This window comes from Bos javanicus, chromosome 6 (assembly GCF_032452875.1).
Source record: "Bos javanicus breed banteng chromosome 6, ARS-OSU_banteng_1.0, whole genome shotgun sequence".
Classification (NCBI taxonomy): Eukaryota; Metazoa; Chordata; class Mammalia; order Artiodactyla; family Bovidae; genus Bos; species Bos javanicus.
The window spans coordinates 75,244,395-75,267,672 of record NC_083873.1 but is presented as its reverse complement, the minus strand read 5'-3'; the positions used below and the strand labels follow the sequence as shown (position 1 = coordinate 75,267,672).

General features: G+C 36.7%; 1 protein-coding gene across 1 annotated transcript; it reads left to right on the top strand.

Moving 5' to 3' along the window:
• The first annotated feature begins 2,934 nt into the window (after nucleotides 1-2,934).
• LOC133249593 (uncharacterized) lies at nucleotides 2,935-5,198 on the top strand. The gene has a single exon (XM_061420277.1). It carries the CDS (start codon nucleotides 3,035-3,037, stop codon nucleotides 5,162-5,164), a length of 2,130 nt encoding a protein of 709 aa, XP_061276261.1. The 5' UTR covers nucleotides 2,935-3,034; the 3' UTR covers nucleotides 5,165-5,198.
• Nucleotides 5,199-23,278: the final 18,080 nt, after the last annotated feature.

The following is a 23,278-nucleotide window of genomic DNA, read 5'->3' as shown; positions in this document are numbered from 1 at the left end:
GCAGTCGCCTCAATGTTTGTAATCTTGGACCCTTGAGTTAATTCTTTTCTTGATTGAGCCCACCTCACCTTTGCCCTATAGGAATGCAACTTTCTCCAATGCTTTTTGGAGGCTGGCGCCTGACTTTAAAATAATCACCTTTAGAGAAAAATAAGTTTCTTAAAATGTTAACAGGCTTCCTGGCCAGAAGATGATGTAAATCACCTAAACTTTTGCATATGATAAGTTTGAAAGCCTGACTTCGATAAGGATCAGGAACTGTTGTCTTTGCATGCCTCTACTCCTTCCCCCATTATCTTCTATGCACAACTTAAGGTATAAAACTGCTTTGGAAAATAAAGTATCTCCTTTTGTTCACCGGAATTTGGTGTCCCCATGTCGTTCTTTCTTTCACCTTCTAGCTGAATTTTTTCCTCTGAGGCAGGGAAGCTTGTCAAGCCTACTAATTTTGCCTGGGCTTCTAAGATCCGACCGGGGAGGCCTTAGTGTCTCCTCTCCTTCGGGAGAACGGGAGGACGCCTGCGGCCTTCGTAGGTGACATTAATTCCCTGCTTTGGAATTTTATTCAGTCTCTTTTCTTCAGTGAATTTTCCTACTGAGCTATCCTTATTTCAACCGCTTTTCTCCACTAAATTTCCTCACTGAGCTATCCTTATTTCAGCCTCTTTTCTTCACTGAATTTTACTGAGCTATCCTCATTCTATTACTCTTTATATCCTTAATTAACGTTTAATTAAGCAATTGTTTCCTGATCTTCGCCTACGCCGTCTCTCCTTCGAATACCCTGGTTCAGCCGGGGCTGGTCCCCGGCAGGTGGCGCCCGAAACAGGGACTTTCGAAGGTAAGCTCCCCAAAGCAATCAGAGCCATCAGCCCTATTGCTCCGCGATTTGCCTTTAGTTTACCAGCAGAAAATTTTAAACAGCCTCATTTAAGGTTTCAATGGAAAGTGTTGCCCCAGGGAATGAAAAATAGCCCTACTCTATGTCAAAAATTTGTTAATGCTGCTTTAGAAGATGTTAGAGCTAAATATGAACAGGTCTATATGATTCACTATATGGATGATATTTTAATAGCTCACCCTGATAGAGCTCATTTACAAACTGTCCTCCACGATTTGACCCTGACATTAACAGACAGAGGCTTAAAAATTGCCCCAAAAAAAATTCAAGTCAATCCGCCCATAACTTACTTAAGACGGGTTATCAATTCAAAAACTGTGACTCATGCCCCATTAAAATTGAGAAAAGATCACCTTGTTACTTTAAATGATTATCAAAAACTTTTAGGTGACATTAATTAGATCAGACCTTATTTAAAATTAACCACTGCTGAATTAAAACCTCTTTTTAACATTTTACGCGGGGATCCTGATCCAACTTCCAAGAGACAATTAACTGCTGAGGCTCAAGAGGCCTTAGAAAAAGTGGAAGCAGCCTTATCTGATAGCTATGTAAAAAGAGTTAATTTACAAGCAAACTGGCAATTCCTTTGCCTAGCTACTCCAACTGCACCTACGGGAGTTTTATGGCAAAGCGGCCCCCTAGAATGGGTCCATCTCCCCACCCAAGCTAAAAAAGTAGTAGCTTCTTATCCAGGACTGATAGCTACGTTGATATTGAAACGAAGAAAGCAGAGCATTGAACTATTCGGCAGAGAGCCAGCAGAGATTGTAATTCCATATAATAAGGAACAACTTGATGCTCTTCTAATGTTTGATGAAGATTGGCAGATTGCCATAGGAAATTATTGTGGTCAATTTTTGCATCATTTACCCTCACATGTTTTGTTGAATTTTATGTCCAAACATCCAGTTACTTTTCCCGTCAGATGCAAACAGTCTCCTATTCCAAATGCTCAGATAGCCTTTACTGATGGGTCAGCAAACGGTAAAGCCTCCATAGTTACTAAAGATCACCAAAAGGTTTTACAAACACAAGAAACTTCAGCTCAAAGAGCTGAAATAACAGCAGTCATAGAGGCTTTTGCTATGTTTGCAGATGAGAAATTTAACCTTTATTCTGATTCTCAGTATATTGTCAGGTTGTTTCCACACATTGAAACTGCGGTTTTGCCTGAAAATAAAACTACCATATTTCATTTGTTAACTAAATTACAACAACAAATTTAGAAAAAAAATAAAATATTTTTCATTGGACACATTCGGGCTCATTCCAGATTGCCCGGCCCTTTAAATGCCTTTAATGATTTGGCTGACTTGTTAACCAAAAATACAGTGGCTACTGTGATTGAGGAGGCCAGAGCCTCTCACTCACTTCATCATCAAAATGCTACTGCTTTAAGATATCAATTCCAAATTCCCAGAGAGACTGCTCGAGAGATAGTGCGTTCTTGCTTACACTGCCCCACTGTTTATAATAGTCTACCTATGGGAGTTAATCCTCGCGGTCTTAAGCCCAATGCACTCTGGCAGATGGATGTAACTCATGTCTCTTCATTTAGAAAACTGTCTTTTGTTCATGTAACTATAGATACTTTTTCTCACGTTATTATTGCAACTGCTCGTACCGGAGAGGCAGTTAAAGATGTGATACAACATCTCTTTACTTGTTTTTCATATTTGGGCCTACCAAAAGCTTTGAAAACTGACAATGCTCCTGCTTATACTTCTAAGTCTTTTCAAGAATTTTGTATGAAGTTTCAAATTAAACATAATACAGGCATCCCTTATAATCCCCAGGGACAAGCCATTGTGGAAAGAGCACACCAAACATTAAAAATCCAAATTCAAAAATTAAAAGAAGGGGAGTTTAAGTATAGCTCTCCCCATCAAATCTTGCAACATGCTCTTTTTGTAATAAATATTTTAAATGCTGATTCAGCCGGAACTACTGCAATGCTTCGCCATTGGTGCCCGGAGCAGCTGAATGCAAAACCATTAGTTAAATGGAAGGACCTCCTTTCCGGACAATGGAAAGGTCCCGACCCATTGTTAACCAGCGGTCGAGGATATGCTTGCATTTTTCCACAGGACGCAGATTCTCCAATTTGGGTTCCCGACAGATTGATTCGCCATGTCTCAGCCCCTCGGATACCGGATTCCCCGGCTGCCGCGACCCCGAAAAAGGAAGGGACCTCCTCTGCCTTCACTCCCCGCGCCAGCACGGGAAACGCCGGCGTCGGGACAACTGACAACGGAGATCCCGGATGAACAAGGAACAGATCCGCCCACCAAGCAGATGTCTCAACTTCACATACAAGATATTGCTCCCCCCGATCCTTTGCCTCACAAAAGGGTGTCAGGCCGCCTGACTCAGGCGACCCAGAATGCCTCCATACCTACTTGGGGACAAATAAAAACACTCTGCCACCAGGCACGGGGAATAGCTTCCTTACAGGGATCTCCAGCTTCTCCTGAGAAAACGTTTATTGCCATGCTTGCTTTGCTTTCCTGTCAGGTAAGCGCCTCTCCTATTCCAACCAAATATTGGGCGTATCTCCCAGATCCTCCAACTTTCCAAGTTGTTACTTGGGATAATGAGCCTATACGGGTCAACACAGACCAACCTCAGCTCTTGGGAGGATCCTATACTTCTTACACTAGAGATAAATATCCTATTAACTTCAATTATACCTTCAGGGGATTAACAGGTGATTTCCCTGTTTGCTTTAACTTCCCCAATGACCCTAGAAGCTTTATTACCCCCGCCAAAGAAGGATGTGTTGGGGCCTCTAAAAAAATAATTATAACAGATTCCTGGTCTTTACATCATCGGTCAGCTTGGGTATTATTGGCTCGTATGCCCGGGATTCTTGACCCCTATGTAACCCTGCATTTCACATCCCCACCTAAATATCCGAATTGTTATAAGGTTGCTCCTTCAGACAAAGTATGGAACACCATAGACAGTCGTACAGGATATCCAAGTTGGACATCTTGTACTTATGATTCAAGGATTGATTATAAGATACCAGGAGGTAGAGATTATACTATTCAGGACTGGAGCAACCCGAATCCAGGTGAAGATCCATTAGCCAATAATACATTTGAGGGCAGATTTGAGAATTGGGATAGGATTCCTCTTCCTTGGCCAATACATGCCACTAGAAGGCATCGTAATCAATTTGTTCCTCCTATGCTGTCTTATACGACTAAGAAACAGACCTATTGGCAACCCGAAATTTGGAAAGCCCTTGCTGCTACTGCTCCTGTTTCCTTATACCGCCCAGATAGCAATTCTACTTATTCTGTTTTAGCTTGTCTACCCTCCCCTTATGTTTTTCTTTTTACTAATGACTCCAAGAGATTTAATGTACGCATGAATTATTCAGGTGGACCTAATATAGTAACCTGTGAACAATGTATGCTTTCATCCTGTTTGACCCCTCAATATAATGTTTGCTCTTTTGTGGTGTTACAACGCCCACCCTATCTCATGATACCTGTGACAGTGACTAGCCACTGGTATGACAATTACGGCCTCGCCGTGTTACAACAACTACAAGATTTAATGCGACAACGGCGATTTGTGGGCTTACTTATTTTAGGAATATCAGCTTTGATAGCAGCAATTACTTCTGTTACTGCGGCAACAATATCATTGACTCAACAAGTGCATACTGCCCAATATGTTAATGCTATGTCTAAAAATGTCTCTTTAACTCTAGCAACACAAGAGGTTATAGATAGAAAATTGGAGATGAGAGTAGACGCCTTAGAAGAGGCAATAATGCATATTGAGACTGAGTTACAGGCTTTAAAAGTGAAAATGGCTCTGTCTTGCCACGCTGATTACCGGTGGATATGCGTGACATCTTTAAAGGTAAACGAGACAGATTATGAATGGGAAAAAATCAAAAATCATATCTCAGGTGTTTGGAACAGCTCTGACATTGGCCTGGACTTAGAGAAACTTCATAATCAAATACAGACCCTGGAACACTCTCAACTGGATTTTACTGCCGCTGGAGCAGCTAATGACTTTTTTCACACTTTCTCTAACTTCATTTCAGGAAAAAACATTCTGTCTAATATCCTTGGATACATCGCTGCTGGTGCTTTAATTTTGCTTCTCATAATCATTCTTCCTTGTATTGTCAGGATTCTTCGGCAGAATATTCAGAAGCTCGCGACTGAGCTGCATCTGGCTGTTTTAAGAAATAAAAAAGGGGGAGATGCCGGGAGCCGGCATATTGCATATTGAGTGCATATTGCATATTGAGTGCAGCACTTTTCAGGATCTGCAATAGCTCAACTGGAATTCTATCACTGCCGGTAGCCAGCGTGAGGAACTCCGCCCATGACAAAGGTCATGAGGAAGGAGGCTCGGCATACGCAAAGGCGGGATCAAGCCTCAGGAGTCTCCCTGGAAATTCTCGAGCAATCTACCCCCAAAACCAGAGTCTGCCTACTTTCTGCTTTGTGCTGTCACCTACACCTCTGACTTTACGGGGGGCTGTCCCCCACTACCTCTCTCTGAAAAAGAGTTAGCTTACAGCTCCAGTTAATAATTCTTGGGTGTGACAGTGTTTCAACATACAAACTCCTTTGGAAGTCCTCTAGCCTGCCTGAATAGGTTTTTTCCGGCAACATGTGATTGTTCAGAGCCTCCCAACTGTGAGAGGCAGGAGATGTTCTAAACTGTCTAAACACAGATTCCTTTGAGTAGTTAAAAGATTGATTAGAAATTGTATTGGTGAAGGGTTTTTCACTTGTTGGGCCAATGTTTGCTGCTAAGTCTCCATATCCCTTACCTACTGTGTCCTTGGCGGTGTATTGATTGATATAATGGGTGTATAGAAATGTAAGCAGTCGCCTCAATGTTTGTAATCTTGGACCCTTGAGTTAATTCTTTTCTTGATTGAGCCCACCTCACCTTTGCCCTATAGGAATGCAACTTTCTCCAATGCTTTTTGGAGGCTGGCGCCTGACTTTAAAATAATCACCTTTAGAGAAAAATAAGTTTCTTAAAATGTTAACAGGCTTCCTGGCCAGAAGATGATGTAAATCACCTAAACTTTTGCATATGATAAGTTTGAAAGCCTGACTTCGATAAGGATCAGGAACTGTTGTCTTTGCATGCCTCTACCCCTTCCCCCATTATCCTCTATGCACAACTTAAGGTATAAAACTGCTTTGGAAAATAAAGTATCTCCTTTTGTTCACCGGAATTTGGTGTCCCCATGTCGTTCTTTCTTTCACCTTCTAGCTGAATTTTTTCCTCTGAGGCAGGGAAGCTTGTCAAGCCTACTAATTTTGCCTGGGCTTCTAAGATCCGACCGGGGAGGCCTTAGTGTCTCCTCTCCTTCGGGAGAACGGGAGGACGCCTGCGGCCTTCGTAGGTGACATTAATTCCCTGCTTTGGAATTTTATTCAGTCTCTTTTCTTCAGTGAATTTTCCTACTGAGCTATCCTTATTTCAACCGCTTTTCTCCACTAAATTTCCTCACTGAGCTATCCTTATTTCAGCCTCTTTTCTTCACTGAATTTTACTGAGCTATCCTCATTCTATTACTCTTTATATCCTTAATTAACGTTTAATTAAGCAATTGTTTCCTGATCTTCGCCTACGCCGTCTCTCCTTCGAATACCCTGGTTCAGCCGGGGCTGGTCCCCGGCAGGTTTGTGTGTGTGTGTGTGTGTGTATATATATATATATATATATATATCTGCATATATATATGTATATACACATGTACACATGCATAATTCCACATACAAGAGATGCTATGCAGTAATTGTCTTTGACTTATTTCACTTAGCATAATCCCCTCAAAGTCCAACCATGTTGTCATAAATGGCAATATTTCATTATCGTTTTGTGGCTGAATATGATTTCTTTTTTTTTCACTGCTGAATGATATTCTGTTATACACATATATATACTACAATTGTTTTATGAGCCCATTTAAAAACACTTATGTTGTTTCTATATTTTGACCACTGTAAATAATGTTGGAGTGAACATAAATATCTGTTAAAATTTTTGTTTCCATTTTATTTTTCCAAATAAATACCCGAAGTGGACCTGCCAGATCATCAGATACTTCTATTTTCAGATTTTAGAAAAGTATTTATTTCATTATTTATTTGCTTGGGTAAATAAGCTGCACTGGGTTTTAGTTGCGGCACACATGGGATCTTCATTCTTTGCTGTGACATGCGGAATCTTTTAATGGTGGAATGCAAAATCTTTGTTGAGAAACTGGACCACTGAACTGTGGCTTGTAGGATCTAGTTCCTTGATAAGGGATCAAACCCTGTCCCCCTGTATTGGGAGCATAGAGTCTTAGCCACTTAACCACCAGGAAAGTTTAAATTTTCATGCTATTTTCATTAGTGACTGCACAAACTTATATTTCCAACAACAGTGCACAAGGATTCTCTTGTCTCCACATCCTTGCCAGTATTTGTTATTACTTGTCTTTTTTTTTTTTTAATATAAATGTATTTATTTTACTAGCAAGTGTGAGATGAGATATTCTTGGGGTTTTGATTTGCATTTCCCTGATTAGTGATGCTGACCATCTTTTCATGAACTTTTTGGCCATTCTTTTGCCTTTTTTTGGAAAAAAGTCTATTCCTCAGACACTCTGCCCATTTATTAATCAGATTGTTTGCTCTGCTACTGAGTTGTGTAAGTTCTTTATGCATCTAAGATATTAGTTCTTTATCAGGTATATAATTTGCAAATATTTTCTCCCATTTAGTAGATTGCCTTTTTATTCTCTTGCTGGCTTCCTTTGCTGTGCAGAAGCTTATCATTTTGATGTAGTCCCACTTGTTTATTTTTGCTTTTGCTTGTGGTGTCAGATTCCAAAAGTCATTGCCAAAACCTGTGTCTAGAAGCTTACCACCTGAGTTTCCTTCTAGGATTTTCATGGTTTCAGGCCATATATTCCAATCTTTAATTTGTTTTGAGTTAATTTTTGTGTATGGTGTAATATAATGGTTCAGTTTCATTCTTTTGCATGTACCTCTTCAGTTTTTCCAGCACCATTTATTAAAAGACTATCCTTTCTCCATTGTATATTCTTGGCTCCTTTGTTGTAAATTAGTTGACCATTTATGTGTGGATTTATTTCTAAACTACTTATTCTAGTCCATTGATCTATGTATTTGTTTTTATGCCAGTACTACATTGCTTTAACTACTATAGTAATTTGATACAGTTTTAAATTAGAGAGTATCCTGCTTTCAGTTTTGTTTTTATTTCTCTAGACTGATTTGGCTATTCAAAGTCTTGTATGGTTCCATATGATTTAGTACTACTTACTCTATTTCTGTGAAAAATGTCATTGGAATTTTGGTTATATTTGATCTTTATATTGCTTAAGTAGTGTGGCCATTTTAACAATATGGATTCTTCCAGTCAACGAACATGGAATATATTTCCATTTGTGATTTTTCAATTTCTTTCATTAATGTTCTCTAGTTTTCTATATATAGCTCTTTCACCTCATTGGTTAAATTTATTTCTAGGTATCTTATTCTTTTTAATGCAATTGTAAATAAGACTATTTCAATTTATCTTTATGAAAATGTATTACCACTATATAGAAATGCAACAGATTGTTGTACATTGGTATCTTGCAACTTTAATGAATTTGTTGATTAGTTCTAAGTTTTCTGATGGAGTCTTTAGGCTCTTTTATATATAATGTCATCTGCAAATAGTGACAGTTTACTTTTCCCTTTCCAATTTGGATGCTTCTATTTCTCACTTTTGCCTAATTGTTCTGGCTGGGATTTCCAATACTATGTTGAATAAAAATGGTGAGAGTGGGAACCTTTGTCTTGTTCTTGATATTAGAAGAAATGCTTTCAGATTTCACCACTGAATACAATGTAACTAGTGGGTTTGTCACCTATGGCCTTTGTTTTGTTGAGGTATGTGCCTCTACACCCACTTTGTTGAGAATCTATATAATAAATGGATATTGAATTTTGCAAAATGCATTTTCTGCATCTATTGAAATGATCTTCTTATTTTTATTATTCATTTCATCAATGTGGTATATAACATTTATTGATTTGGAGATGTTGAACCATTCTTACATTCTTGGAATTAATTCTACCCTGGTCATGATATAGGATCCTTTTAGTGAGTTGTTGAACATTTTAATTTTAAATATGTTTATTTTAAATTATTATACTTGTAAATTGAGAAAAATAGTGGCAATTTAAAAATTATGTTTTTTTATACTTCTGTTTAGTTCATATAGTTACTTAGAGTGACTCTGTGTTAATTTATATAGCCTATAGCTTATAGGAATTTATACTTGTATTAATTGATTTATTTGGTTATACTATAGGCACAAAGGATAAATTAGTAAAAAAATTTGGATGAAAATCTCTGTCCTTGTATAGTTTACATTTGTAGTGGGGAGAGACATAAAGAAATAAGCAAATATATAGTAAAATCAAATAATGAAGAGAATAGAAGGTTGGAAACAGTACAGCTTAAAATAGTAGCACTAGGAGTGTAAAACAAAAGGTAACATTTGAATAACAATCTAAAGGAAGTGACTGAGCATGCAATTGTAATAACTTTTAGTTTTATTCTAAGTGTTATAAAAAGACATTAGCAGATTTTGAAAGAGAAGGATGACATAAGGTGCCTTATGCTGTATCAGTTTCACATTGGCTGCTCAATAAATATTACTCAATAAGTAATATTTAAACATACTTGTTGATAATGTATTCATAGTTAAATGATATAAAAATATTCCCTTGGCCACTTAAGTCCAATATTTAACTTACCTTTTTTATTAAACTAAACATTTCAGTAACTCACCACATATTTTAATCAATTACCAAGACTTCCTAAATACTAAATGTTTGCAAGAAACATCCTATTTTAAATATCAGTTATCTCTGGCTCACTAATCTCTATCACTTTAATAAGTCACCAGCAAACCTTGAATTGATTAACACCATTTATTCCCTGAAATGATTTTTTCTAATTCAGAACATAGTGCTATGTTCTTAATTTTATTAAGGATATAGGAAAATGTCCCACTTGAAAAGAATTTGTGAGGTTTTTTCAAAATTATAATTAAAAATTTAAGCGGTCCAGGATGTGGGTACATACCACAATCTCATGATGTAGTTGTATAAATTAGATTGTGGGGGGGGGGGGATAAATAAAACAACAGATAAGAATACTGTGGGAAATTCTGAAAGAGATGGGAATACCAGACCACCTGACCTGCCTCTTGAGAAACCTATATACAGGTCAGGAAGAAACAGTTAGAACTGGACATGGAACAACAGACTGGTTCCAAATAGGAAAAGGAGTACGTCAAGGCTGTATATGGTCACCCTGCTTATTTAACTTATATGCAGAGTACATCATGAGAAACGCTGGACTGGAAGAAACACAAGCTGGAATCAAGATTGCCGGGAGAAATATCAATAACCTCAGATATGCAGATGACACCACCCTTATGGCAGAAAGTGAAGAGGAACTCAAAAGTCTCTTGATGAAAGTGAAAGTGGAGAGTGAAAAAGTTGGCTTAAAGCTCAACATTCAGAAAACAAAGATCATGGCATCCAGTCCCATCACTTCATTGGAAATATATGGGGTAACACTGGAAACAGTGGCTGACTTTATTTTTCTGGGCTCCAAAATCACTGCAGATGGTGACTGCAGCCATGAAATTAAAAGACACTTACTCCTTGGAAGGAAAGTTATGACCAACCTAGATAGCATATTCAAAAGCAGAGACATTATTTTGCCAACAAAGGTCTGTCTAGTCAAGGCTATGGTTTTTCCTGTGGTCATGTATGGATGTGAGAGTTGGACTGTGAAGAAGGCTGAGCACCGAAGAATTGATGCTTTTGAACTGTGGTGTTGGAGAAGACTCTTGAGAGTCCCTTGGACTGCAAGGAGATCCAACCAGTCCATTCTGAAGGAGATCAGCCCTGGGATTTCTTTGGAAGGAATGATGCTAAAGCTGAAACTCCAGTACTTTGGCCACCTCATGGGAAGAGTTAACTCATTGGAAAAGACTCTGATGCTGGGAGGGATTGGGGACAGGAGGAGAAGGGGATGACAGAGGATGGGATGACTGGATGGCATCACTGACTCAATGGATGTGAGTCTGAGTGAACTCTGGGAGTTGGTGATGGACAGGGAGGTCTGGCGTGCTGCAGTTCATGGGGTTGCAAAGAGTCAGATACGACTGAGCGACTGATCTGATCTGAATGAACCATGGATAGGGGGTTGAAATTTAAGGTAGAAGGGCCATGAAAGACCTTATTTTAAGAGTGACATTTGAATGAAAATCTGGGAAAGTAAGAGAACGGTCAAGCAAATGTAAATGAAAAGAGAAATCAAGGCAAAGAAAGTAGTAAATTCACTCAAGAAAGCACCTTCCTGGAATGTTGGAGAAACTTTGAGATAGCCAGTGAATTAGAAATAAAGTTAAGAGAAGGGAGGTAGAAGCCATATGAGGCCTCACCCATTATTAAATAGTTAATGGGAATAAATAATCTGGGAATTTACAATTTTTTGGCTTTTACTATATACAGAAAGTCATTCATTATTTTTGGCAGAAGATTGACAATACTTGCCTTATACCTAGATGAGATTACTGTTGCTTCTCTATGAAGAACAGACAAAGCTGAAGATGGTTTAGCTCACATAGCAGAGTATCTAAATTTTTTAAATTGAAGTATAATAGACATATAAATTCATATAAGATTAAAGTGTACAACATGTTGGTTTGCTACATTTAAATATTGCAATATGATACCACCATAGAATCAGCTAATACCTCTGTCATTCTCATAATTATCATTTCTTTTTTGTAGTGAGAACTTTTCAAATCTAGTTTCTTAGCAACTTTTAAGTATGTAATAAGGATTATTAACTATAGTCATATTGTTGTTTATTAGATCCCTAGAACTTACTCATCTTTAACTGCAAGTTTGTATCCTTTAGCCTACATCTAAGATTAAACAAATAAATGACTAGCTTTGACAGCTAAGTCACAAATAGGATTTTGACTGATGCCACTTCAAAATTTCTTCCTCTATTCGGAAAAATAGCTGACAGACTGTTTGAAACCAAAGCCAATATTTCAGAAATTGTGTGTTGGTGATCTAAATGACAGATTTAGCCTGTAGATTTATTTTGTTTGGCATATAACTATTGGGAGCCAACATTTTAAAATTGGAAGTATCCATATAAAATATGGCTTTGCAGATTATCTGGAAATGTCAGACACTCTGGTGACATTAGACCCAGTATCAACAATAGGAGCTGGCTAGTGTCTGCCTTTACACAAAGCCGTAGACTTTCTGATTTTCAACAGTTGTTACCAGACAGTACTGAAGCTTTAATAACCAAAGCTAATGGTAAGTTGCATTACATTATCACATCTGCTCTACTGTTTTTCTTACAATACAGAAATATTCTGCTATAAACTTCTCCCTGAAAAATGACAAAAATATAGGAAGAAAGTTGCCACCTTGATTTTTATTTTCTTAATCTATGAGTATTTAAGCTTGTGACTTTTGACTTTTACATATGATGTAACAAGTTTAATTATCCCATATAGGAAAATAATTAGACAACACATTCAATTGAGTTATATTTTGATATTAGAAAACAAAAAAATTTATTGCCAACAGAGGCACATTCTAAGATATTCTTCATTAAATTCTGAAACTGGTAATGAGGAAAATTGTTATGGGTCTAAAGGTCTCTTCACTTTTCTGAAATTGTTTCATTTCATAGCTCATAGCTCTGCTGTAAGACAAAAATTCATTATTTTTCTACATTTTGCTTAATTATATACACATTTTAAGTTCTAATGTGCCTTTAATGTGTATAGAAAGAGAAATATCCACAAAGATTAGTATATTTTGAAATATACTATTGGTTTGATGTTTCTTATAATATTATAAGTATTATAATACTTAATTACCCATAGAAATAATATATATATCTACATTTATTTCTATGTATTTAATAAATACACCTTTGCAGCCACAGATGTAGAATCTCTATGCCTTCAGCAAAAACAAGACCAGGAGCTGACTGTGGCTAAGATCATGAACTCCTTATTGCAAAATTCAGATTTAAATTGAAGAAAGTAGGGAAAACCACCAGATCATTCAGGTATGACCTAAATCAAATCCCTTATGGTTATACAGTAGAAATGACAATAGAATCAAGGTATTAGATCTGATAGACAGAGTGCCTAAAGAACTATGGACTGAGGTTTGTGACATTGTACAGGAGGTAGTGATCAGGACCATCCCCAAGAAAAAGAAATGCAAAAAGGCAAAATGTTTGTCTGAAGAGGACTTACAAATAGCTGAGAAAAGAAGAGAAGCTAAAGGCAAAGGAGAAAAGGAAAGCTATATGCATTTTAATGCAGAGTTCCAAGGAATAGCAAGGAGACATAAGAAAGCCTTCCTCACTGATCAATGCAAAGAAATAGAGGAAAACAATAGAATGGGAAAGACTAGAGATCTCTTCAAGAAAATTAGAGATACCAAGGGAACATTTCATGCAAAGCTGGGCATAATAAAGGACAGAAATGGTATGGGCCTAAGAGAAGCAGAAGATATAAAGAAGAGGTGGCAAGAATACACAGAACTGTACAAAAAAGATCTTCATGATCCAGATAACCACGATGGTGTGATCACTCACCTAGAGCCAGATATCCTGGAGTCTGAAGTCAAGTAGGCCTTAGGAAACATGACTATGAACAAAACTAGTAGAGGTGATGGAATTCCAGTTAAGCTATTTCAAATCCAAAAGATGATGCTGTGAAAGTGCTGCACTAATAAGCCAGCAACTTTGGAAAACACAGCCGTGGTAACTGCTGAACGGAAAAAGGTCAGTTTTCATTCCAGTCCCAAAGAAAGACAATGCCAAAGAATCTTCAAACTACTGCACAATTGCACTAATGTCACACAGTAGCAAAGTAATGCTCAAAATTCTGTGAGCCAGGCTTCAATACTACATGAATGGTGAACTTCCAGATGTTCAAGCTGGATTTAGTAAAGACAGAAGAACCAGAGATCAAACTGCCAACATCATTTGGATCATAGGAAAAGCAAGAGAATTCCAGAAAAACATCTACTTCTGCTTTATTGACTGTGCAAAACCCTTTGACTGTGTGGATCACAACAAACTATGGAAAATTCTTAAAGAGATGGGAATACCAGACCATCTGACCTGCCTTTTGTGTAATCTGTATGCAGGTCAAGAAGCAACAGTTAGAACTGGATATGGAACAACAGACTGGTTCCAAATAGGAAAAGGAGTACATCAAGGCTGTATATTGTCACCCTGCATATTTAACTTCTATGCAGAGTACATCATGTGAAATGCTAGGCTGGATGAAGCACAAGCTAGAATCAAGATTGTCAGGAGAAATATCAATAATAACCTCAGATATGCAGATGACACCACCCTTATGGCAAAAAGTGAAGAAGAACTAAAGAGCCCTTTGATGAAATTGAAAGAACAGAGTGAAAAATTTGGCTTAAAGCTCAACATTCAGAAAACGAAGATCATGGCATCCGGTCCCATCACTTCATGGCAAATAGACGTGGAAACAATGGAAATAGTGACAGACTTTATTTTTGGGGGGCTCCAAAATCACTGCAGATGATGACTACAAGCTATGAAATTAAAAGACACTTGTCCCATGGAAGAAAAGCTATAATCAACCTAGACACCATATTTAAAAGCAGAGACATTACTTTGCCAGCAATAGTCCATCTAGTCAAAGCTATAGTTTTTTCAGTAGTCATGTATGGATGTGAGAGCTGAACTATAAAGAAATTGAGTGCTGAAGAACTGATGCTTTTTAACTGAAGACTCTTGAGAGTCCCTTGGACTGCAAAGAGACCCAATCAATCAATCCTAAAGGAAATCAGTCCTGAATACTCATTGGAAGGACTAATGCCGAAGCTGAAACTCGAAAAATTTGGCCACCTGATGCAGAGAACTGACTCACTAGAAAAGACCCCGATGCTGGGAAAGATTGAAAGACTGAGGAGAAGGGGACGACATAGGATGGGATAGTTGCATGGTATCATTGACTCGATGGACATGAGTTTGAATAATCTCAGGGAGCTGGTGATGGACAAGAAAGCCTGGCATGCTTTAGTCCATGGGTTCACAAAGTGTTGGGCATCACTGAGCAACTGAACTGAACTGATTTAATAAATATGAATGATATCATATCGATTAATTGAAAACATTATGAAGAATAAATAGTCTCTTAAATAGTAAGGATGGTACTTTGGAGTAGTTACGTTCCTAAGAGAAGCCAAGGCATAATGGTTATTACATATTTAAGAGGAAGATAACTAGAACTCAAAAAACTGAAGTATGAAAGAAGAATCTTATTAAACACAATATATCAAAGTGATTAGAATAAGAGCCCTGGATCTCATTTGAGGGAGGTATATGTTTATGTCCTGGATCTGGCTCCGTATTGAATAATTTGAAATTATGCTTTCTGTGCCCAATTTTCCTCATTTATTAAATGAAAACAATAGTACCAATCTCAAAGTCTTGCTGTAAAGATTAAAGAAAACATTTAATAGTTGTATTCTTGCTTCGGTATCCTCTTCTCTACAGTTCAGTAGTTGAATATCTTAAATATTATTTTAGATTCAAGTACATTTATTCTTTTGTACAATTTATTTCATTTGAGATTCCATCCAGTGGTTCTGGTTATTGAAAAAATAGAAAATGGTAAGTACGATAGAATATTAAAATTTTTGCCATAAAAATCTAGACCTTTTTTTGAAATGTTACATTGAAGCAAAACAGTTATATCATTAATTGGTAGAGGATTTATTTTTTTTCACAACTGACACAACTAATATTCATGAATCTAGTATCTGAAAATCCAAACTTAAAAATATAAGTCATGAAAATAGGGAACAATTCTTTGGTGAGTTTTGTCAAAGAGTTCTGGATAGAATGATTTTTTTTAAAATGTGAATTCATTTCAATCTTGTATCCAACACTGAGTTTCCAATGTTTATATCACAAATGACTTATATAACATCAGAAAATCTTTTAGGGTTCAGGCTATAAAATAGAATGTATGCCTTGAATCCCGTACAAATCGGCAAGGTTCAGTTAGCCTGGATTTGTATTTGGCTATGTGACATTAGGAAAACTACTTATTTTCTCTATGCCTATTTCCCCCTCCTCCAAAGTAAAAAGGTGAAATTAGTATAATTTCTTAGATATATTTTCATATAAAATGAGATAAATCATTGAATCAGTTTCCACAGCTAGTGATACAAAGAGTTTAGTAAAATATGGTGATTTTTGGAACTACATAAACACAGAAAACACAAAGGAGCTATAAGGAGACGGTGTTATGAGTCAAATTGTATTCCTCCCAAATTCATATTTGACATCTAAACCCCCAGAACCTCAGAATGTGACTTCATTTGGACATGAAGTAATTGCAGATGTAATTGGTTAAGATGAGGTCATACTGGAATAGAGTGGATCTGTAATCCAATATGACTACTGTCCTTATTCAAAGGAGAAATTTAGAGACTGACACATAGACAAGGAGAGGATCCTATGACAATGAAAGCAGAGGTTTGGTTAATGCAGCAGCAGCAAAGGCACAACAATATTGCCAGCAAAACATTATAAGCTAGGAGAAAGTTTAAAACTTGTTTCTCCCTCATAGCCCTCACAAGGGGCAACTCCACTTACACCTCGATTTCAGGTTTCAAGTCTCTAGAACTGTGAGACAGTTGATTTGTGTTGTTTAATCCACACTTTGTGGTATTTTATTATGGCAGTCCTAAAAAATTAACACAGATGGTAAATAGTAGTTATCTCTAAATCAAGAAATGATGAAAAATTTTAATTTTCTAATGTGTCATTTTGTTAAACTTTCTAATATCAATATATAGTACTTTTTATAACCAATATATGATAAGTTATACATCTATTTTATTTCATAATTTAGAAAATTAATAGTAAAATATGCTGATTATACTTTATATAGGACAACCATGTGAATTACTGTTTTGATAATATTTACCACACATAAGGCCTTACCTGTTTGATTTGAACTAAAATGAGTTAGAATTATGCTATTGGTACTAAACATATAATCATGAAGAATTTGGGGAACTAAGAGACCCTACAAAGAATGACAGTTCAAATGCCACAATAGTCATTGTCATGGCTCAAAGCAAGATCTTGTAAAGCAAAATATGAGACTTTTTTTTTCTTGTTTTTCTTTCATGTGCATGGTTAACACATTAGCCTTAAGATGGGCTCATTTTGATTTCTTAAGTATCGGAAAGCGCCTGATTAAGAGAGGGCGGAAATCAGATTTTTCCAATACAAGTGAAGTTAGCAGGAATTTTGTCTTAGTATAGACTCTTAAAAAGAGGGAGAGGGAACCAAAGTCATTATATGAATGGGAAAGTCAGAAAAGAGTGTAATGGGATAACACAGGAAACTTACATAATATTCTCATTTACACAGATTTTTTTTAAATCCCTCGGTCTGCTGCTGGGCTGCTGCTAAGTCACTTCAGTTGTGTCCGACTCTGTGCGACCCCATAGATGGCAGCCTACCAGGCTCCCCGTCCCTGGGATTCTCCAGGCAAGAACACTGGAGTGGGTTGCCATTTCCTTCTCCAATGCATGAAAGTGAAAAGTGAAAGTGAAGTCGCTCAGTCGTGTCCGACCCTCAGCGACCCCATGGACTGCAGCCCACCAGGCTCCTTCGTCCATGGGATTTTCCAGGCAAGAGTACTGGAGTGGGATAATAGGCAATGTGGCAGACACAGGAATCACTCCAAATAAATATATATTACAGAATACTAGTCAAGTTCTGCATGCTACATAGTAGGTACACATTTCTTTATCTATTTTATATATAGTAGTCTGTATCTGTTGATCACAAGTGCCAAATGTATCCCTACCCCTCCTTTCCACTTTGGTAATCCTGTTTGTTTTTTATATCAAATTTCTCTTTAAGTATATCAATCAAATATTTATACAACCAGTTAACATTTTTCATTTTCTATACTTGAAGAAAATACTTAGTAAAGGTCATAATCATCCCTCTTTAAATATTATTCACTTTAATGTTTTTGAAGTTTAACAAGTTATCACTGTTCCTAACTTGTGTTTGCATCGTTTAATCATAAAACATTATACATTTCTTTTACTTAGAGTTGTTGTTAAACATCCCAAAAGCTCTTTGGAAGGGTCTCTGATGCCTCTTACAAGCTCTGTTTTGTTTATTTGCCCCTTTGGAGAACCTCCAGCTGACACCTGACTGCAGAGCCTTCTATACTGGTTTTGTTTATTCTGAAGGAAATCAATATTGTAAAGGTTACATTACTTGGCCCTCATTTTCACATTACTTTAAAGCAAAGAAAGGAACTGGGAAATTTTAGGTTTAGGATTAAGGCCCTTTACCAAGCATCTTGCAAGCAAAATCTTTGTTCAGTCTTACTGTCCAGATATTTCAGTGGTAATTGCAACAAACAGAGCTAAAATTTCCTCCCAACAGCCTTGTCTTAGCTGCTGAAATGGACAAATTCATGTTATGAACAATGCGACTGATTATGAAATTAAATAGAATTAAATAAAATGATTAATTCAGGGATTGTAAGTAATCACCATAAGAGGCAGAAAAAGGTGAAGCTAAGAAGAGAAAGAGGAGAAATTTTAAAGACCTTGAAGCTCCTTTTTGAACAAATATATTGATAAGATCATCATGGCCTCTTTACAAGTCTTCATTTTCTGAATTTTAAAAAGTTCCTTCAACTGCAAAGTTGAGTATATACTGTTATAAATGGTGAAATGGTGTGTTACTATTACTGGGAGCTATAACATTTTCCTGACCTTCTGAAAGAAGGCCATCTTGTCCTGGAGCACTTGAAGCACTAGAATTTCATCTTTTGTCTATTATTATAACATGAATCACAGAGATAGAACATCAATTATAATTAGGCAATGCATTTTAGAGCAGAATTTTTCCATCCATCTACACCCTTTGCTTTGGTAATGGCAGTGCTTTGCCTGCATATTGGCTCAAGTTTGTATATTACTTTGCAGGTTAGTTTCAGCTCACAATTCACTAAGAGGAACCAACTACTTCTTAAAGAAATGAAAGAAGCAAATCACTAATCATGGGCTCTTTCCACCTGCTGGTATCTGATTACTTATTAATTCAGTGGTCAAGGCTGAATGGTCTGTAACTTAGAAAGTCCTCTAGTCGTGCTTGTCTCCATGCTAGCCAGGGTTCAGATTACTTCTTTATTGCATTTAGCATAGAGCAAACTGCTTCCAGTTATTTTATTTGTTTTTATCTCCTCATTACCCATAAACCTCAAAGATTAGAAGCACAATGCCTTATTACACACTATATCACTGGAACATTCTTTCTCCCAAAAGGGAAATATTTGCTGTTGTTAAAATGCATCCTCAGGGCTCTATAAGACTAAATATCTCACAGAAAACTCTAAAGTTCTATTATGTACATGATAAACTCCCAAGGAAAATGTGCAGAGTGGAGATGATTATTGGTTACTGATTCTTCACATATCATTTTCATTTCATAAATATATCCAAAAGAACATAGTCTTGCAGTTTGAAAAATATAGTACATTAAAACATATTAAATCAGCAGAAGAAATTATTGATGTATATGAATCACCCGGAATGAGAGTTTAGTATTAGACTTAAATAGACTCATCCAGATAGGATATTATTATCATTACAACAAGAATAATAAATTATCTGTTAGCTTTAATGACAAGGAAATGTGGTATTATAATTAATCAAACATTTGGATTAATGCTATGGTGCCTATCATAGTTTTATGCAAATATGGCATGTTAAAAGTATTATTAAAATCATGCTGCAAAGAATTTAATAGATAATGAGTAAGATAATATTGAGGTGTTCACATTATCATAATTCTAAATAAATGCTGACTAATAGAGTTTTGATGACTATAAGACTGAATGAAATAAAAGTAAAGGAAATATCTACATGTCCCAATGCTAAGCACTGAAATTTCAAAACCAAGGTTAAATCAGCCCCCCCTCAGGGTCCAGTAAAAGTCATTTATTCACTCTTTTATCACATACTTATTGAACATCAAAAATGAGACACTCAGTTGAGTAAGGGCTATAAGTACTTTAGAGGACAAGACATAGTCAAGTCCTCAAGAAACAAAAAGTCTCAAGGGCAATTTAAGCAGGTAAGCATACAACCTATCATATAAATGACCTTTCTCAGAGCCTGCAATAATCTAGATTCATGGAGCCAGTAAAGGGAAAAGTTGAAGACCATTTCAGACAGCCAAACAGTAAGGACAGTGGACTAGAATAGAAGAAGCATGGCCAGAGGAAAAAATGAGGTTTTAGAATTAAAGCAGATTTCAGATTATAAAAGGTCATTGTCATAAATTATGAGTATTTATTTTCATCCTAAAATATAACATAATTAGATAAAAATTAGCTGAATTTCATTGGATCAATATCATATTATGGACATTGAGAAAATACTTGTTTCAGGCCTTGTAATATCACACAGAAAATTAATAATTAAGCAAAAAAAAAAAAAAAAAGAAGCCAGTTGTATTTTAATGGGAGACGGAGAGGGTGGGACAATTTGGGGCAATGGCACTGAAACATGTATAATATCATATAAGAAATGAATTGCCAGTCCAGGTTCGATACAGGGCACTTGGGGCTCGTGCACTGGGATGACTCGGAAGGATGGTACGGGGAGGGAGGTGGGAGGGGGTTCAGGATGGGGAACACATGTACGCCTGTGGGAGATTCATGTTGATGTGTGGCAGAACCAATACAATATTGTAAAGTCAAAAAAATATTAAAAAATTAATAAATAAATTAATTAATTAAAAAAAAAACTAAAAAAAAACCACAAAAAACATTTTGTTAGTTCTGATGGTGTGGGTGGATAAGGAGAAGATGGCTCCAGTCCCTAATTTCAGACTACAGCTATTTGAATAGCCTTCTAGAGCAGCTACACAGTAATATGAAATTTATCAAGGGCACTCTAGCAAAACTTAATTTATTACCATTAAAGGCTGTGGGGAAACATTATGATAATGAAATTATTAGGACAGAAATTAGAATGTGGACTACAGGGTTTATAGGTATGACTTGGTTTACTTCATTCCATCACTTATTCATAAATTATTTATATGAATATATATGAAAAGTGAAAGTGTTAGTCACTCAGTCTTGTCTGACTCTTTGCAACCCCATGGACTGTAGCCTGCCAGGCTCCCCTGTCCATGAAATTTTCTAGGCAAGAATACTAGAATAGTTATCCATTCTTTTCTCCAAGGAATCTTTCTACCCAGGGATCAAGCCCAGGTCTCCTGCATTGCAGGCAGATTCTTTACTGTCTAAGCCACCAGGGAAACCCCATAAATGTATATATGTATGACTATAATTTATGATTAAATTATGGAATGTTATATATACATATATGTGTATATAAAATAAATGTTCAGTAGTTACTATGCCAGGTAATTTTGTGGTTGCTAGGGACACTATGGAATGATGAATAACACAGACTAGGCCATATCTCTGCCTTTGGGGAATTTACACTTTTTTGTATTATAAGCTTTTTTACTGTGAGCCTCAGTTTAGAATTATATGAAGTTGCAAAACATGTTCAGTTTGGGTAAACTTGCCAACAGTAGGGTGTGTGTAAGATTATGGGGAGATTTTATAGCAAACACAATGAAGGGATGGTCTATGAAATACAGTTTGAATGAATATTTTGTTTTTAGACTTCAAACCGTGTTTCACTATATTGAACCTTCAGCTTGTATTTACATTTTGAAACTTGTAATCAAAAGAGAAATATTAAGTTTTATTTAAAAGTAAGGATTCTTACACTTTTCCTAAACTGACTGTACTGGGCCTATTTGATCTTGTGGAACCTCCATAATGTTTCTGGATAGTATTTGTACCTCTTGAGTTGGGGTAGGGGAAAGGATGCCCACTTTGAAAGAGAGTCTCACATGTGAAAAATTCATTTGATATGGCAAATTTTATGGGATTTTATCTTTTAAAGATTTTAATTTTGGTTCCACAGAAAACTTAAGAGGAAAATTCAAATAATTCCCATATACTCCCTACTCTCACACATGCATGGCTCCCCCCATCAACAACATTACAAATTTTTGTGAACCTATGTTGATGTATCATAACCACTCAAAGTCTATATTTATATGATACTTCACTCTTGGTGTTGTACATTCTATGAGTTTGAATAAATATATAATAACATGTAGCCATTATTACAATGGGTCTTCCATGGTGTTTCATGTGATAAATAACCTGCCTGCAATGCAGGAGATCCAGGTTCAATCCCTGGGTTGGGAAGATACCCTCTAGAAGGGAATGGCAAGCCATTCCATGTTCTTGCTTGGAGAATTCCATGGACAGAGGAGCCTGGAGGGCTACAGTCAATCCATGGGTCACTAAGAGTTGGACACAACAAAGCAACTTCAGCAATATGAGAACCATGAACTGCCAGATGTTCAAACTGGTTTTGGAAAAGGCAGAGGAACCAGAGATCAAATTCACAACATCTACTGGATCATCAAAAAAGCAAGAGAGTTCCAGAAAAACACCTATTTCTGCTTTATTGACTATGCCAAACCTTTGACTGTGTGGATCACAATAAACTGTGGACAATTCTGAAAGAGATGAGAATACCAGATCACCTGACCTGCCTCTTGAGAAACCTATATGCAGGTCAGGAAGCAACAGTTAGAACTGGACATGGAACAACAGACTGGTTCCAAATAGGAAAAGGAGTTCATCAAGGCTGTATATTGTCACCCTGCTTATTTAACTTATATGCAGAGTACATCATGAGAAACGCTGGACTGGAAGAAACACAAGCTAGAATCAAGATTGCTGGGAAAAATATCAATAACCTCAGATATGCAGATGACACCACCCTTATGGCAGAAAGTGAAGAGGAACTAAAATGTCTCTTGATGAAAGTGAAAGAGGAGAGTGAAAAAGTTGGCTTAAAGCTCAACATTTGGAAAACGAAGATTATGGCATCTGGCCCCATCACTTCATGGGAAATAGATGGGGAAACAGTGGAAACAGTGTCAGACTTTATTTTTTTGGGCTCCAAAATCACTGCAGATGGTGACTGCAGACGTGAAATTAAAAGACGCTTACTCCTTGGAAGGAAAGTTATGACCAACCTAGATAGCATATTGAAAAGCAGAGACATTACTTTGCCAACAAAGGTCCGTCTAGACAAGGCTATG

Excerpts from the sequence above, each read along its gene's own strand:
- LOC133249593 (XM_061420277.1), top strand. The coding sequence starts at position 3,035 with ATGTCTCAGCCCCTCGGATACCGGATTCCCCGGCTGCCGCGACCCCGA.